The sequence below is a fragment of the Plectropomus leopardus genome, chromosome 6, assembly GCF_008729295.1.
Source record: "Plectropomus leopardus isolate mb chromosome 6, YSFRI_Pleo_2.0, whole genome shotgun sequence".
Lineage (NCBI taxonomy): Eukaryota > Metazoa > Chordata > Actinopteri > Perciformes > Serranidae > Plectropomus > Plectropomus leopardus.
Window position 1 is genome coordinate 26,806,909 of NC_056468.1, and position 17,321 is coordinate 26,824,229.

At 38.4% G+C, this 17,321-nt stretch overlaps 2 protein-coding genes across 2 annotated transcripts in view; both read left to right on the forward strand.

Annotated features, from left to right (window-relative positions):
* Positions 1-1,000: 1,000 nt before the first annotated feature.
* Positions 1,001-12,045, forward strand: si:dkeyp-117b11.1 (B-cell linker protein). Its single transcript, XM_042487859.1, has 19 exons — positions 1,001-1,100; positions 5,031-5,056; positions 5,156-5,190; positions 5,301-5,338; positions 6,310-6,403; positions 6,519-6,586; positions 6,697-6,748; positions 6,862-6,963; positions 8,490-8,518; positions 8,826-8,862; positions 9,014-9,092; positions 9,306-9,336; positions 9,535-9,571; positions 9,682-9,778; positions 10,361-10,398; positions 10,582-10,625; positions 10,706-10,774; positions 11,173-11,331; positions 11,423-12,045. The coding sequence occupies exons 1-19, from the start codon at positions 1,092-1,094 to the stop codon at positions 11,537-11,539; spliced, it is 1,161 nt and encodes a 386-aa protein (XP_042343793.1). The 5' UTR covers positions 1,001-1,091; the 3' UTR covers positions 11,540-12,045.
* A 2,962-nt stretch (positions 12,046-15,007) lies between these two features.
* The window catches only part of cltcl1 (clathrin, heavy chain-like 1), a 31,669-nt gene continuing 29,355 nt past the window's right edge, over positions 15,008-17,321 (forward strand). Inside the window, exon 1 of the mRNA XM_042487863.1 lies at positions 15,008-15,310. Within this exon, the coding sequence (XP_042343797.1) occupies positions 15,269-15,310 (42 nt within the window). The 5' untranslated portion in view covers positions 15,008-15,268. The remainder of the gene's footprint in view (positions 15,311-17,321) is intronic.

The window sequence follows — 17,321 nt, forward strand, 5'->3', positions numbered from 1 at the left end:
TAACATAAACAAACAAACTAACAATCTCTGTAAAATCCTAGTACAGCACATTAATACTCCAGAGAGTTGGACATATATAATATCAGGGAAAGAAGATGTCTTTAAGAAAGTTTGCAGACTATTCTTGTTCTCGACTGAAAGGCTAACTTAAATAAGAGGATAAATTCCCTTATTATCGTTCAACAATACCGATACAATAATGGATGAAATAAGCAATACCATGTTGCAAAATGCAATTACCACTTTTTACTTTGTAAACAATGTAAAGACCATTGAGATATTTTCACCTTTAATTCAGCTTTAACTCACTATTAAGTGATGAATAATAAGGCATGTTGTTGCCAAAAAGAAAACATATTAGGGTGGTAATAAAACCTCCACTCGGGGGCCAGTTTATTAGCCGCACCTATCTGAAACTAATTCATTTAAATAGGACAGTCCTGCAATAAATCCAACCTTTATGAAGACTGAAATACTTAGCTGAAAGTTGTTGTTTAGTTATTTAGAGAGGTGTTGATTCAACTGCATGATCATTTTGGAGGCTGCCATTTATGGTGCTGCTGAATTGCATTTAATAAACTGGCAACTAATTGTATGCAGCAGATTGTTTGTTTCGTTTTAAATGCACTCTGTACACACTGTGGTATGCTTACTTCTTGTGGTTTTTGTGTTTGTAATGATGTCTTCCAATTCAGAGACAACTTAGCATTATTGATAGCATTGTGTATGGGGTTTAAAAGTTAATTATTAATTTCCCCTTCTGATTGCATACGGGATACAAAGGAGAAGTTCTTCTCTAGTTGCAGCAAATAATAAAATTCTGTTTATTATATGGCCATAAGCAGTTTTCGGTTGGGAAATTTGGAGCCGTGTTTGAGCTGTGCAGTCTGCGGCTCATTTAAAGGCAGTGAGTCCAGCTGCAGGTGAGGCTGTCTGTGTGACTCAGGTAGGAAATGCAAATGAGATCAGTTAGAGCTGCTCTTCACACTCTCTTTGTATTGCTCACTTTCAATCTTCAAAACCGTTTGCATCCAACGACCGAAACAAAGACATTTCCTCATGACTTGAGCTTCGAGACTTGACCTCAAATCATGACAATGGTAAAGTACTATTTGGTTTTTGTCATTTTTTGGTTTACACTGTGATACGTTTGGGTGGAGTGAGGAGGAAGTGAGCAGGTGTTTTTTCGATGGCAGAGTTTTAGTAGCTGAGTCCTCTGTAAACATTTCATGTGGTTACTTTTATTTCAGCATTTTCTCTTAGGGGGTTCTGAACAGGGGAAAGATGATGGCAGCTCTTCAAAGTTGTGATTGTGTGGGAGTGTGAAGACAAACTGTAAAAATAACCCAGACAACTGCAGATAACCTAGAAGAAAATACACTTACAGGTATCTGCACTGTGCTCTAATCTAGAATAAAGGTAAATTAAGTTTGCTAAACTCTCTTTTCAATTTGTTCCTCACTCAACAGTCTTTAATAAAATCATTTTCTTAGTTGGCTTTGAGATTAATTTATTAGATTTCAATCAAACATATTTCAGAGCAATTTACTATCACTTTGATAACAAAATTAAAGCGCAGTTGGGACAGGGTTATGTTTTTTTTTTTAATCTGCAAGGTAAAACTGAAATAAATTGGAAATCAAGCAAACAAAAATAGACACACTATTTGTTTCAGGTAAATCAATTAGAGTCACTTCTACATACTTTCAGGTAACATCTCAAGCTTCATATTAGGCTCACAGTTGTGGGATTCAAACTGCATTCTTATTTGAAATGTGTTGCTGTCACCTTACCATAATGCATTTCAGACAGCTTTTCAGTAAACATGACCATGCAATAATTTGGAAAGCGCTGTTGTTCACTCACAGGGTGTCGGAGTTCTGCAGAGAAAGATGTACTTATCTTTGAGACTCTGTGTCTCTGATTCTGAGAGGAGTTTGTTTGTTTCAACTTTTCATGTTGTTGTGATCTTTTTGAATAGTTTTATTTTTTTTGTTTCATGTAAATAGTCCCAAATCTCTCAAGGGTCACAGAAAAACTGGCATTTTATTTCACTTTGAGATAAGAACGTGTTTGCTCAGATAGTTTCACTCCCCCGCCTAGTTGATAAAATAACAGATATCATCTGTATAAGTGATATCAAACTGTAAACTATTCTCAGAGGGAGTGTTGCTGCTCTGAATTGAGTTTAAAATGTCCTTGTTTGGTGACAACAGTTTATGTAGATAAAATGTTTAGTGGCTGGAGGAGATCATCAGTATATTCACATGGTTAAGAAAAAAACATAAAAAAATGAGGCAATATCCAGTCTGTGATGTGTGAATATATGGGTGGATTAAGAGAGAATGGGCCCTTGTGCACAGACGTGCAATATGCCTCACCGCCTCTCCACCATACCAGCAAGACACGTTATCGTGTTTGTTTGTTTTTTGTCTAATTTTAGTTGCTGTTATTCTGTATCTTTGTGGTTTCTTTGCATGTTTTGTTGTTTTGTGTCTCTTTGTGGTTAGTTTGTCCCTTTTAGTAATCATGTATCTCCTCATTTCTCTTTGACTTCCTTTGTGTTTCTTTTTTTTTTTCCTCTGGTCGGTACACGTTAATTAATTGACTTCAATGTTGTATGCAGTGTCTTCATTAAACTGTCTGTCTGTAACTCACTGTTTTTATTTTGTATGTTGATGTCTGAAACAAGTCTCTCTTGGGAATGAGACCCTTTGTCTCAGTGAGATTACCAGCATAAATAAAGGTTATATAAATAAAAAGAGACATTTTGCAGGTGAAGGCCTGGTGGGCCCCTGACACTTTGGGCCCCTGGGACTGTGCCCACTAGGCCTGTTATTTACACTTACTAAAACTAGTGTGGACGAGGCAGAGCAGACAGTGGGAAACCAACCCTCCCCCCTTGAATCTTTATCAACCAGTTGCATTGTGTGTTTAAGAATACAGTTATTGGTCGACTTAACAAATATTGCTTTTTTAGTTATAATACTGTATGTGGTTTTTTTCTAGCCCGTATCTAATAGAAATTTTTGTGATTAGAAATGTTTGTGATTATACAGATACCATGTCTATTGTCTGAATATTGAAACATCTGAATGATGCTCAGGGTGTCTGGTCCTTGTTTGCATCAGATTTAATTTAATGGCTGCAGGGCTCTTTCCTTTTTCCTTCTCAGACAGTACACTGATAATACTTTTCCGTGAGACTTTAGAGGTGGCTCATCAGAGAGAAGTTACAGCAGGTTGACACACAGCAGAACATTGCCACTGTAATTTGATACGGCCGTATAATGCAGCTATTTTTGGAAATACTGTCAAAAAAAAGTTGGAAATTCTGCAGCAGAATAGTAACGTTATTCTGTTGCCCTTTTTAAAATCACCTTTCACCTGCTCCTCATTTATCAACAGAAAAGCAACTATTTTCTGACACATATGCCACTGTGTAAGAGATAGAAACTCTGCAGTCTCTCGGTCTCTCTCTGTTCACCCATAATTTACTTTCCATCAGCACTTCCTCTATGGCTGCCTGGCACTGTGGGAAAACAGATACTGTTGCTCCACTTCCTGATTTTGCTTGACGTGTGTATATCTCTGCCTCTTCCTACCAACCTTAGTTTCTGTACATCCCTGCAGATGGACCTTTCTCTTTTAAGCGGTACTGTTCATGAATGTATGCATCAAAACAGCACTGATTGCGAATTAACAGAGTCACAGAGATACAATTCATGAGGATCAGAATCAGAAGGGTTAAATAGGCTGAGTTACAGCAAGACTACTGAAACAATCAGTGATGGAAAAAGTAGTCAGAGCTTTTACTTTTCCAGTGTATGAGTATTTTGTTAGAGTAAAAACATGCATTCAAATTTTCATTTGCGCAAAAGTATAAGCATCAAAAAGATACTCAAAGAACCAAAAATAAATGTCTTATTATGTAAACTCTTTATGCAGAATGACCCATTTCAAATAAGGTATATTATATTACAATTACTGATGCATGTCAATTATTTTAATGGTGCAGCAGGAAAAGGTGGAGCTTATTTTATTCACTTTATATACTGCTGAGTAGCTTGTGAATTTCCCCTGCAGGGTCAAAAAGTGTCATCTTATCTTACTGTCAATAATACATCATACTTTATTTGTTGATTAGATGTTGTAAAACATGTCTTTATACAAATCATTGGCCTGGACCAAGAACCACTAAGTAGCATCTACAGCAGACTATAAATAACACATAATGTACTACACACATCACACACATGTAATACACATCACTATAGTCACTCACCCTCAGGCTGCAGATACAGGTCACTGCCACTTCTAACCAAGCAGGTCATGTCAGGCTTTGTGTATACACAAATAAAGTTATTTTAAAATCCACAAAGTTATTGGCAATTTAGGGTTATCAGTTAAATATTGTGAAACAAAATTTCCTTAGAAATTGTGGTGAGGTGGAGTACAAGTACAGTTGTACCTCAAAATTAAAAACTGACTATTATGTATTATAAGCAGATAAAAGCACCTTTTTAACTGTTTTGTAATGTATTTCGATAACTTAACTATAACTCCTCTAATAGTGTAACAAACCTGTATCTGTGAATATATGTCCTATTTTATTTAATTAAAAATACATTATGTTCAATAATTATTACATTTAAGCATCATTTTTTAATGATATTTTGATGTCAAAATATATATCTAAGCAGGCTGTACATAGACATGTTCAGTATGCATGTATACCATCTAGTGTATGTATATAACATAATTCATTAAATATCAATTCCAGCACTCTTTACAATAACACCCACTCTTGCTAGTGCTTTAATCTTTTTTTTTAGCTAAATCACCTTGCTTTCTGAATAAAGCTCTATTGTCCATCACATGACTTCCCGAAAAAGCAGGCACTGACTCAGCCCTGATGATGGAGCTGTTAAATAACTACAAGTAAATGATTTCTAGCTTGGCATGCAGTTTAATTTGTTCTGACTGTGTCAAAATCTCTGACAACTCACCCAAGGTTTCTGTGTTTTTCAGACCTTCTTTGGAAAACTAAAGAACCTGTGAGTACTGTGGCCATGAGTCTTATTAGTGCTATTGTTAATGTATTTTGCATAAAACAAAATGGTGCTGCAGCATCTTACCTCTCGTCTTTCCTTCAGACACAGTGGACCTCCAGCTCCACCTAGAAGGACAGGTGAGAGTTAACATCACTTATGCAATAAGGGAAAAGGTTGTGAGTCATGCTGTCTTTACTTCAGTACTCGATTACAAACTATATTATCTATCATAATGTTTTTCACACAGATAACAATGCGGATTTTGGGTGGCCACAAGATGAATTTGTAAGTAGAAAGAAAACAAATTCCCACATTTGTGCTATATTTAAAGGCGATACATGTGGCATTTTTCAAAGATCTTTTTCTTATTAATATGATATTGTTACCACAACCCCCTACCAGCTCTGTTGCCTATTTTTGTGAGGAATACCCAATGACTGTATATAAAGATGGAAAGTGTGTATAAAATACTGTTATCACTAACTCATCAACCAGAGCTATGTTGGTTATGCAGAACTCCAGCAAATTTCCTGCATAATTTTATGCTGTTGCACAAAATTTACTGTAAAGATATGCAGATATGATGCTTGTAGTCATCTTAGCTATGGTTTCATCTAAAGGGATACTTTGACAACCAGCTTTGTATGTTATCAGTGTGGGCGGTAGCTCATGTGTAAATGAACTGTGGTTAAAAAAAAAAAAAAAATCAAACAGATGACCTCAAATGGCCTCTCAGGTCAAACTCAGATCAAACAGTAAAACCAAACAGTGCTGATCAAATATAAAGCAAGATTCTGTTACTGTGTTGCCAGTGTCTTGCCCAAAATGTCTTTAGAAACATATTTTACTTATCATTAAACTGTAAAATGAGATTGTTTGTTACTAGCCAGGCACTATATTGTTCCCTGTGGTTAAAACAGCCAGGTTTTACATCACCCACCAGCAGGAGCATTTATTGGTCTGTTGAGCTCAGTGCATTGTTGTAGTTGAAGGTTTTCTACCTCTTAAGCAGAAGTGAATGCCACACTCCTTTGTCTTTGTTTTCTTTGGTCATGTAGCACCAATATAAAAAATATCTGCTTCCTTCTACAGCATAGATGGCCTACTTTTATTAAAAAAAAAAAAGACCATCTTTCCAACAGAAAAAGACTCCTTTAACTAAAACACTTTTACTAATGTTTCAATATTAATGTGGTGATGACTTTTTGTGAAAATGCAAATTTGAAATAATTACACTTTACATTGTCTAATGGCAGGATGACGAGGAAGGTGACATGTATGAAGCGCCTCCCTGTGAGCGTCCAGCACTGAAAGTCCCACAAAGACAAGTGGAGGAGAACGTTTATCTGGGTAACAGCACTGTGCTGAGTCATTACTGCAGATAATGTCAGGGTATAAACAGTTTACACCCCTTTTCAATATTGATATCACTGACAATTCTGTCACTTGATTTGACTTTTTGCAGAGAGGACATCCAATCCTTCTCTTCCACAGAGACAGGCTGCTCCTCCACCCAGACCAGTCAAACCTTTGGTAACAACAGCTCCTGGAAGTCTGTCTCTTTGTGTTTCTGCATCTGTTGAGACATTTTATGTATATTTAAAGATGTTTCATGTGTTTTAACTAAATGATCTGTCATCTAGAAACCTCAACAGCGTTCTGAGGACTTCTTCCACGATCTCAAAACTAAGAAACGTGGGTCATTCATCTGTATTCATTTGCAGGGACACACAAACAGTCTGGTGATTTTGTTTATTTACTGTATAATCCACTTTCACTTCTGACTTTAACCAGTTTTATTTTTCCAGCACCTGAGATAGACAGAAATGAGAAGCCCGGGAGAAAAAAGCCTCCTCCTCCACCAGACCGCTCTGCTCCTGCTCCAGTTCCTTCAGCTAACGCAGAGGAAGGTGCAGTAATCACATCTAACAACACAAATAAGCCTTTAATATGAATAGTTCATCAGCCTGTAAATGACTGTTGACTGAGAAGAGAGTTAATGTATATATGATGCAATATTACAACCCCACATGCCTAAATAAATATTTGCTTTAATTACTCATTTTCCATTTACAGAAATACAGTCATTTGATAAACCTACTCCATGGAAGGTTTTGCATTGTTGCTGCAGACTTGATGTCTCATTGATCTTTCCCAGGGAAAAATCCTCATGGTGCACAATCACTGTCTTTAATGTCTCCAGCAGCAACAGCACTTTGTTGGGAATACATAAATACAAACTAGGACGAGAACTAGGAGGTAAAGGGGAGAATGAAGCTGTGACTTAAACAAAGAAAACAGTGCCACCCAGTGTTGTTGCACTGAACTGCACCTTGAGCCCCTCAGAAACTCCACTTCATTAGCAAGATGATCTGCAAGAACTTTGCTCCAACAATGTTGCCAAAATGAGACATTTAAAAGACAATGAACTTTTCACATTGCTTGACCTTAATAGAAGATTGTTTCCACACTCTCTGATGTTGGAGAAATCTCTCTATTCCATATTTCTGGATATCTCCCTAACTGTAGAAATACAACATTACAAAACAGGACCTACACAGCACCTTCAGATCAGATTCTTCTACTTTTTTGACTTCTGACCCACCATTACCCCAGCCCTACACAATAAACAGTATATCAATATCCCTGCTAATTATCAGTATGCAGTGTTATATTTGGCCTTGCTCCATTATTTTGTCACATAGCATTAAATCATCTGAAGCATCTGTAATAGGCCTATTAATAACGTGATAAGTCACTGATTGATGTGTGACACATTTTCTGGTCACACCTGTTTGACTGTATGCACTGCTAAAGGGATAGTTCATCCCAAAATCAAAAATATATATTTTCCCTCTTCCCTGTAGTGCTATTTATCAATCTTGATCACGTTGGTGTGAGTTGCAGAGTGATGGAGATATTGGCTGGAGAGATGTCTGACTTCTCTCCAGAATAATGGAACTAGATGGCACTCTGTTTGTGGTGCTTAAATCATTAAAAAAGAAAAGAAAAAAAGAAAAACTCAACAGCAATATCTCTTTGCAGAAATCATGGCAGATTACTTAAAATAATCCACAGACCTTGTTGTGAGCAGTTTCATGTAGGAACTATTTTCTGTCTACTGAACTACACCTGCTAACTGTATCACTTCACAGAAGGAAGTGTGCATCTACTGCTTGCTCACCTGCTAGCTCAACAGTGTCTGTGGATTATCTTGAGTAAATGGGTCATGATTTCTTAGAGTAACTAAAAACCAAAATAATCCAAATTGATAAATGGCACTACAGGTAAAAAGAAAAATATGTATTTTTAATGTTGAGGTGAACTGTCCCTTTAACCCTATCTTTGACTGTTTTTGGGGGCCATTCACACCTAGAGGCCTGTTTATCATCACAGCAACGCAGATCACTGCCAGTATTTTCTCTCCTCATTTTAGATGTGTATCTGGATCCAAATGAAGAACAGGTAAGATCATATAGATAAATCAGCAATAGCAAAAGCTTAACACATAAGGTGGCATCAGAGGGCTTTGATATGAGTTTAAAATAGATATAACTGGATATAATGGCCATCCTGTACACATAAATATAACTGGATGCTACCAGCTACATAGCCACTGTATGAATGATTGCAAACATGAATAAAACTAATCCAAGTGTGACTGTAATGCTACGTCTCATTAGTGGGCTTCCACAGGAACGCTCACCCAACTGTTGGCACTTTTCTCCATGTTTCTCTCTACGTATTATATACTTGTTACTTTTTGTTTCAGGAAGACAATGACGACCTGTATTTGGAACCTACAGCTGGTACGTTGCATCTCACTCCAGAGGAACTCCTTCTGTACTTTACATTTGTATGAACAGTTTTTGATCTGCGTGAAAGTCAGACATCAAATGTCTTTTCCAGATGATGAAAGGTCAAATAAAATTGATAATCTCCTTTCCTCCTGCTACTCAGCTTGCTCTCCTCCCCCTCGAGGGCCGATGAGGATGCCTCCAGCTCCCAAGACAGCAGTTGTGCCTTCTCCCACACCAATGTAAGTGCACTTCAAACGACTGCCTCACATGGTGCATGCACTAACCATTGATGCAATCTAGCTGCATAGCTTCATAGTCCATCTCACACCAGACAATCATGCTGCTGTGTTTTTGCAGCAAAATGCAAATGTGGCAGTTATATTAGTAGCACTACGCAGTAAATTCTTGGTACTAAACATGTAATGAAAATTAACATTCTCTCTAATCTGCAGAATGAAGCCTCCAGTTCCCAGAGCTCAGTCTGTGAGTGTGTCTATTCATCTCAGTGCTTAGTTTTATCATTTCCTTATGCTAAGCTCCATCCTCATTTAAAGTAAGACTGTCAAGATAGCATCTGAATAAGAAGTGGAAGTTTTCATTCTTACTCTGTTTCCATTTGCTATGTGGGAAATTAAACTCTTCAGTGTGACACAGCAGTAACTTTTCATTTCTCTCTTTCAGAATTCTTTCTTGCCTTTTTTTAATGAGCCTAAAGCAGGTAAAGACCACCTCTTCTCTGCTTGTAAAAACTGATCAAATATCAGTACAACCCACATCCAAAAGTATTTTTTTCATCGTGATTATATCTTGTCTCTATTGCTCCTTCAGCTGAAGTAAGACGTGCCACATTTCCTCCCAAAATCCCTCCACCAACCCCAAGTGTTAAACCCCCTCTGCCTCCAAACCTGAAGGAAGCCAAACCCAGGTAGGAGCTGAAGAATACAGAGTGGCTTGTTATAAAGAATCATCAGTTAAAAGGGTAAAGGAATATTTCACACATAAAATGACCATTTATATACTAATTATTCATGCTGTGCAACCTAGAAAACTTGATTTTTCTCACATGCCTCAGTTGAATGAAGAATCCAAAAACAACAAACACTGTTGATTAATTGAAGTAAACAGGGAACACATTTTCAAACAGCAAAACTATAAAAAAAAAAAATCTATTTACAAACTCTCACACAACTTGTACAATATAATCCAGGTCTTATTTATGTCTGTCAGACATTATGTCTGTTTACCCTGTCAGACAGGGCAAGACAAGACAAAGACAAAGACAAAGACAAGTTTTCTTGGGTAATTCAGTTTAACATGGCATAAATAACTGATATATAAATGTAAATATATAAATGGGCATTTTGTGGGTGAAGTATGTCTTTAAAACTGCACTGATTTTAATTCATTTCCAACTTGATTTTGCAGTTGACTGCATCTAAAAGTGCACACATACACACATCAGAATTAAATTCAGTGTATAACTTTTGCCATCTTGTCTTTATTCCAGCCTTCTGAATCCTCCTATGGCAGACACTAAGCCTGTGGGTAAGCTCACATTTTCCCAAAAAGTTTAAAAAGTTTAATCCTAAGGGATGACTGTGATCATTTGGGGTTTGCTTCAATTCTTCTTTTAAAGTAATCCGAACATTGCATGAATCATACTTCTTTTTAACCATCCGGCTGTTGCCAAGTACAGATTTCCCAAACCTGTTTTCTATCTGTTTTAAGCTTCCTCTGGTGGAGTGAGGGCAACCAAACAATCTGGAAATGAGGTATGGTATCAACCACCACGCAGATACTACAAAACAAGTTCGTGGTTTACTGTTATTGATATATTTCTGTCATATTACAGGACAAAGATTGGTTTGCTGGAGACTGCAACAGAAAGGCAGCCGAGGATCTCTTAATGAGGGTCAACAAGGTCAACTAAACAGTTACATGTTTCATTTGATTGTGTAATTATCTCTTAATAATGGGTGAGTCAACCGGGCAAGGGCTTAAGGCAAGGGTGTTGCACAGACAACGGGGAAATTTGCTGAGAGTTTATGTGCATGTTTGTGCTGACTGTCAAACAGAAGCCAAATCTGAGTCAGACACCTTCAGGGCTTCCATAACAGTGATTTTGTCTCCATTTCCACCGTTTACTCTACATACTATGTAGTCTACAGTCTGTTTTACATTCCCCTAAATCCTTAATCCACCTCTCACTCTTTTGGCCCTCATTCTCCTATCAAAGCCAATAAAAGTTTCTTTTCTTCTTCGTTTATTCCCTTTTTTGTGTTAATCTTGCTCAGGTGTTCCTCTTTTTCACTGTTGTAGGACGGTGCCTTTCTCATTCGACACAGCTCAGCCCAGAGCGCCCGGCAGCCATACACCCTCGCAGTGCTCTACCAGCAGAAGGTGTACAACATTCCTATCCGCTTCCTTGGGGAGACACAAGGTTACGCCCTTGGAAAAGAGGGCAAGAAGAATGAAGAGGTGAGGGCAAATTAGACAGTAAGATACAGAGAAGGATTCTGGAAGAATTTCAGGCTTTTTATTTAATCCCTTTTCTCCCTGTATCTCTCAGATTTTTGGTACCCTCAACGAAATGATTTCTCACCACAAGAATAACCAGCTGCTTCTGATAGACAGCAAGAGCCAGGCCAAGCACACAGCGTATTTAACCCACCCTGCACGCCCATAAGACCTCAACACTAGGAGCTTCCCTCACATTGTATTCATCTGGGTTATATGAGGATAACTGCACAGTTTGAAAGTTTAACATAGGCCTACTGTGTGTCACAAAAGTGTAACTACAACTTTATGAAACCAGTCAAACGGCTAAAAGCATTGTTTTCTTTATTTTGTGACTGTAATAGACAATGAAAACGTTTTATGCACTGAGGAGATTTTGTAAATGTCACAAACATTTGCTCTAACAGCTAAACTCAGCTTAAACATGAAGTTTGTCAAAGTAATTTCCCTGTTTTATTATCATTTTAACGACAACTACACAATGTTAGCTGTTGACATTTGTATAAATGATGATGTTGCTGTCAAATGGATCACTGTATTTTGCTGACTTTTAAACAAACAACGTATTTCTGCTATTATAAGATATCAAACCACATCACAAGAGCTTCCCAGTTTGCAGCTGAAATTTTCACCATCACTTTGTACCTCTTGCTCATTTTCATTATTACTGTAAAGTCATGTGTGATGAACTTTACAAATCACTAACTTTTAAGTTACTCATAAGTACAGATTTTGGTGTGTTTCTTTTTCCAAGTTTAGTTTAGTGTGATGACTTTTATTCTGAATATATATACAGTATGTTACAGGTATCTTTTTCAGTGTGATATTGTAGATATTGTGCAATACAAAGTCAGAATAAGCCTTTTACTGTTGTTGACCAGTAACCATTGGTTAACCTAGACCAAGGTTCTTTTGGGGTTTCTGTGATTCACTGCGATGAGTGCAAGGTTTGTGGCTTTAACTGAGACGCTGGTCTCTACGTGTGTGTGTGTGTGTGTGTGTGTGTGTGTGAACTGCTTTCCAGTGACCACTGACCAGATGCTGCTGGTTACACCTGCTTCCTGTCAGAGTTAAACCACCCTCTCTGTGGCCAAACCATAAATCCTGGGCCTGTCAGTATATAACAACACAACACCAAATCAACACTACACACATAATGGGGTTAAATCTGACATTTTAGCTATTTTGTTCACTTGTTTCAGTATGGTATCAGCTCACTGAGAAGGCAGACAACTCTCCAACCTTGAAAAGTAATAAATAAAGGCCATATTATGATCCTTAGTGTGTCTGAAAGTCATCAGTTACAGATCACTCATAAAGATATATATTTTAGGTTTCAGAACTGACTTATGTTTTTAAAGTAATAACACAGTTTAAAGTTTTTTAATCTTATTATGCCATAGATTTCAGTGCAGTCTGAAAGTGTCTTGTTCCATGGTAGCTGCTGTATTTGCATAGGCAGCTGGTGTAAATGCGTACTGAATAACTTCCCGGAGCCGATGTAATTTGGCAGGTGGGTGTAAGGCATCTTGTAGCTCTGTAACAAGATTACTGCTGGCATCAAAACTAATATATTCTGAGGATCCCGAACCCCAACAACGCTGCATGATTTACAACATTCAGTACAGCAGCTCACCATCCATATCTTGCAGAATCACTTCAGCAATTAAGTGTTTTTAATTTGCTCACTGAGACTCAAATCCATCCAATCACAGCTTTTGGGCAATTTTACCTTTGATAGGTAGTGCAAGTAGAGGCAGGAAATTAAGGGAAAGGGATGAGGGGGGTGGCGTGCAGCAAAGATCCCTGGCTGGACATTTCAGTTACACAGCGAGCATCTTAAAGCCACTACTATGCCCCAAAGTTTTCATTCAAAAATATGATTAATAAACTACAATATCATGGAGACATATTGCCACTAGTTTATCAATAAGTAAATAACACGACATAACATATTCTATGCTTTATTAGCCTCATAAACAAGTTTAAATCTACTATAAGCACAATGACTTTTTATTCATAAAATGTTACAACCTTCTGCGTATTGATAGGACCAACTAGATACTTACAGGCTGATCATAAATGTCTGTGCAGCAACTAATTAATACCTTCCGTACAAAACTTAACCACATTTATAAACTGAGGAAGTTCAAAGTGAATTGTGTGAGTCAGTTCCTTTAGAACATTAGGTTTTGGATTTCAACTGATGTCTGTCTGTCCACATCCTGTATGTAATACAGACTCATATCAGTGTAAAGGCTGGTTTTAAAAGGAAGTATTTTTCAGACCAACCGCAAACTGACCTCTGACGGATCTAAGTAATTATAATGTTTAAACACTGCATTTTTATACAATTTTCTTTCTTTTCTTTCTTTCTTTTCTTTTCTTTAAGCAAAAATGTGACCACCGATCATATCAGCGTTGGAGCCAGACGTAGTAAACATTCAGGGCTCAGCCCTGACCAAGAGGGGTCCAGACGGGGTCATACTCCACAAGGGAGATTTTTTTCCCCCAAATTTACAGCAGCTATACACATGGATTTGTTTTTCATTTTGAGAAAATAGAATACCCAGAAATCTTTACATAATTTGAGGAAAACATGATGACTGACAAGAAAAAAAATCCTCCTGTAGAGCCTACATCCTTTTTTGTATCTAATTATTCTCCGGCTGTCTTGCTCATTTTTAAACTCAAATACCACAAATGTTGGGGATGACTACATTTTACACCTGCACCCTAACAAAGGCAAAGATTTGGATGTTACTATTTTAAAGTTAACATCAATAGGAAAGGAGTTTGGCATAAAAAGTTTTATTGATCTTGAAACCAACTATTGTTATGCTATGCTGGAGTAGAGTGTACAGAATGAAAGTTTAGTGGACAAGTTTCCTTCATTTGATGCCATCCCATAATAATCTGGATTACTCTAATTGCAAATCAAAGATACCTACGACTGCCAAATACATGTGGTCTAAAATAGTCTGAATTGAATTAGATCAACAGAAAACCATTTACTTGGTTATATTAGATTAATTTAGGGAATAGCATGGTTGGATAAATAAAACGGACCCCAGAAGCCATCCACCAGCTCCACCTCTGCTTCATATGCATTCAACATTGCATTGAGGCCAGGGCAGAATTAAGTTCAATGCATGACAGAAATAATGTTTGTTAAGAAGTTAACATGCGGTTGTGCACAACCTGCTGCTCACCAGGCATGAGGAAAAGATGAGAGTAGATGAGATTCCGTAAAGGTCCAAAAGATGCTGTTTCAGCTCTTTGGAAAACACTGTGAAACGTCAGCAGTCTTCTCCGGTACAGGGACCATGCCTCATCCATGCAACAACCCACTTTTTTGAAAAGATGAACACGATTTTGAGGAAACCATGCAAAGGTGGGGCGCTTGTCACGCGCCCTGATTTCGAAGTTAGTGGGAAGGAAGGGGGAAGGGGGAAGGGGCTGCGGCGGAGGGGTACAAACTGCACATCCGACCGCTTGCACTGACAGCTCTGTGAAGAAGAAAAAACACAGCATGGGCAGCTTATGATTAGTCATCACTGACAGTAACTGAGCGTGGATTTTTAGGACAGCCCCGTATCCTTACAAAGCTCGTGGAGGAACTGCGTTACGCACCAATAGTAGTTAAAGTGGACTAGTTTTCTTGGCGGATGTGCGGAGTTTTTGATTCGGGACTGCTGTAGGGGGGCTACTGAATGGGAGCAGTCACTGGATTCGTGTGATACTAACGCAAGCCACCCAGACTACCTACTACTGCCCATCATATTTGACTTTTGGGGACGTTTAGGGCACAAAAAGAACAAGATCACCTCTATTCCTCCTGCTGTCCCCTTCCCCTTTCCTTCCTCTCGGATTCTTCAGAAAGAGAAATCCTCCAGAAATGGCTCAGATACTGCCGATACGATTTCAGGAACATCTGCAGGTAAGCAGAAGCAGAAAAGCCCTAAAATAAATTTCAGCTCTTTTCTTTTTGCGCAGCTCCTCGCCCCTGTAGCTCTGCGCACAAACGGCACATGTCGCATTTAAATGGAATCTGAAATAGGGCTGCAGGGTGGTGCTCGATATAGCTACAGGCCTAGTTTTCTCCTGCCGGGCAGATGATGACTTGTAAAAATTGACCAGTCAGATCGTATACAGCTCCAATGCGGACCGGTGTGTGTTAGTGTGTGTGGATACGCCGCAGTTTTTTCCCAAGTGGAAAAACGCCGCTGTCATATTCAATCCCTGTCTATGCGGTGTCCTGACACTTTATGTTGCAGACAACTGAGCTCAGCTGTTGGTTGTAACATTGTAACTGAGACCTGAATGGCACTTCTTGCACTCAAGCTTTGTGGCTACCATGTTGTTGTCATGTCCTGCAGCAACCTATTCTTACATTGTGCGGGACTGTACACTATTTGTTAGAGTAGAAGGGTGGCTGTAGTGTGACTATATATATATATATATATATATATGTTTCATGACCGACCCTGGAGCTACAAATATTTTGCCTTGAGCCTCCTCCCTGAATGACTTGGGGAAAATGCACAACCCTCCCTTCACCATAAATAATCACATTTCACAGTTTCTTGCTATAAAAAATGGTGTGATTTTAGAGATTTTTTTTAAAGAAAACATGCTTTCAAAACTCATCTAAGGGGGTTTGGGGTTCTGAGTGTATTAAAAAAAAACACAACCTTCTAAATTTCAATGTCCTTCCCCCAAGGCAAATCAAAAACACAACTCCCCTCCCAGTGCTTTAAAATGACCTGGGTTGCATTCAGTCCTGACAAAAAGTAGCAAAACGTTTATGCAAACAGAAACGGTGGGAGGTTGAACACGCTGTTGTGTATGCAGACGCGTTGCCTTTTAATATGGCAGTGTTTCATTCGGTTTATTTCAAAGGGCTTTTTTTGACTGCAATGCAAAGAAAACATGTAAGTATGAGTAAAGGTTTGGGTAGATAGATAAAGATTGGGTAACACCTCTGACACACCCACCAAACAGGAGAAACATACTTCAAAGGCTGTGCACACCGTTTTGAGGAAACATGCCATTCAATCTGGAGGCCGTGGTAAAACAGTGCAAAACGTTTTGAGTTTTTTGAGTGCCTTCCCATTTCAGCACCTCCCCTTCCCTCTCATAAATAACAAACAATCTCTAACCTTCAACAACATTAATCAGTGTGTCTCTGCAAATATAAACAAACAAAACCACCATGTCATAATAACATGCGGTGTTTTAAAACAGTGTCTTTTCAGTTTAGGTGAAGAAGTAGAAGCACTCACAACATTTAACTAAGTTCAGAAAACTGCATCACTAAGCTGTAATGCAGCCAGCAAACACATTATTTGAGCAATATCTTCATATTGCAATAACCCCAAACCCCATATGAAATCTAGTTTCATATTACAGCATCAATGTAATATTGATTTGATGTGTCTCCCTGCTCTACTTGTTGGTATTTTCATGCCAGAGGAGCATCTGTGCAGCTTCAAAAATGATCAGCATCAACATGACAGAGGAGCAAAGGCCTTGTTCGTTGGCAGTCTCTTAGTGGAAAACCCCCACAAAATGCCCCCTTTACAATCTGCAGGGGTGTGTTATCAGGGGGGAAAGTGGGACTGATTACCCAGGGCCCCAAAAAAGCCTGGCATGAAAAGATTGGTTTTGTGTGCAGTTTTTTACTTCTAAGTTGTGCTTCAACAATCTGTACAAAGACTGAACTTTTAATAAAAACGAAAATGGAAGCCCTCAGAGGCCCCTCTCGCCCCCTTTAAGGTGCAAAATGGTTAAGTCCGTGCTTGCACTGGGATTCGTCTCTAAATGAAGGTAAAGCCGAGTGAGTGCTTGCTTATGCTGCTGGAGAACCAATGCAGACTGTCTTTACCTTAAAAAGGGAAGTGGGGTCTTGAGAGAAAGGAAATGGAAAGAGGGGAAACTAACCAAGTTAC

Coding starts and splice junctions, on each gene's coding strand:
- si:dkeyp-117b11.1 (XM_042487859.1), top strand. Junction 6,749..6,861: donor CGATCTCAAAACTAAGAAAC/GTGGGTCATTCA, acceptor TTATTTTTCCAG/CACCTGAGATAGACAGAAAT. Junction 9,337..9,534: donor CAGTTCCCAGAGCTCAGTCT/GTGAGTGTGTCT, acceptor TCTCTCTTTCAG/AATTCTTTCTTGCCTTTTTT.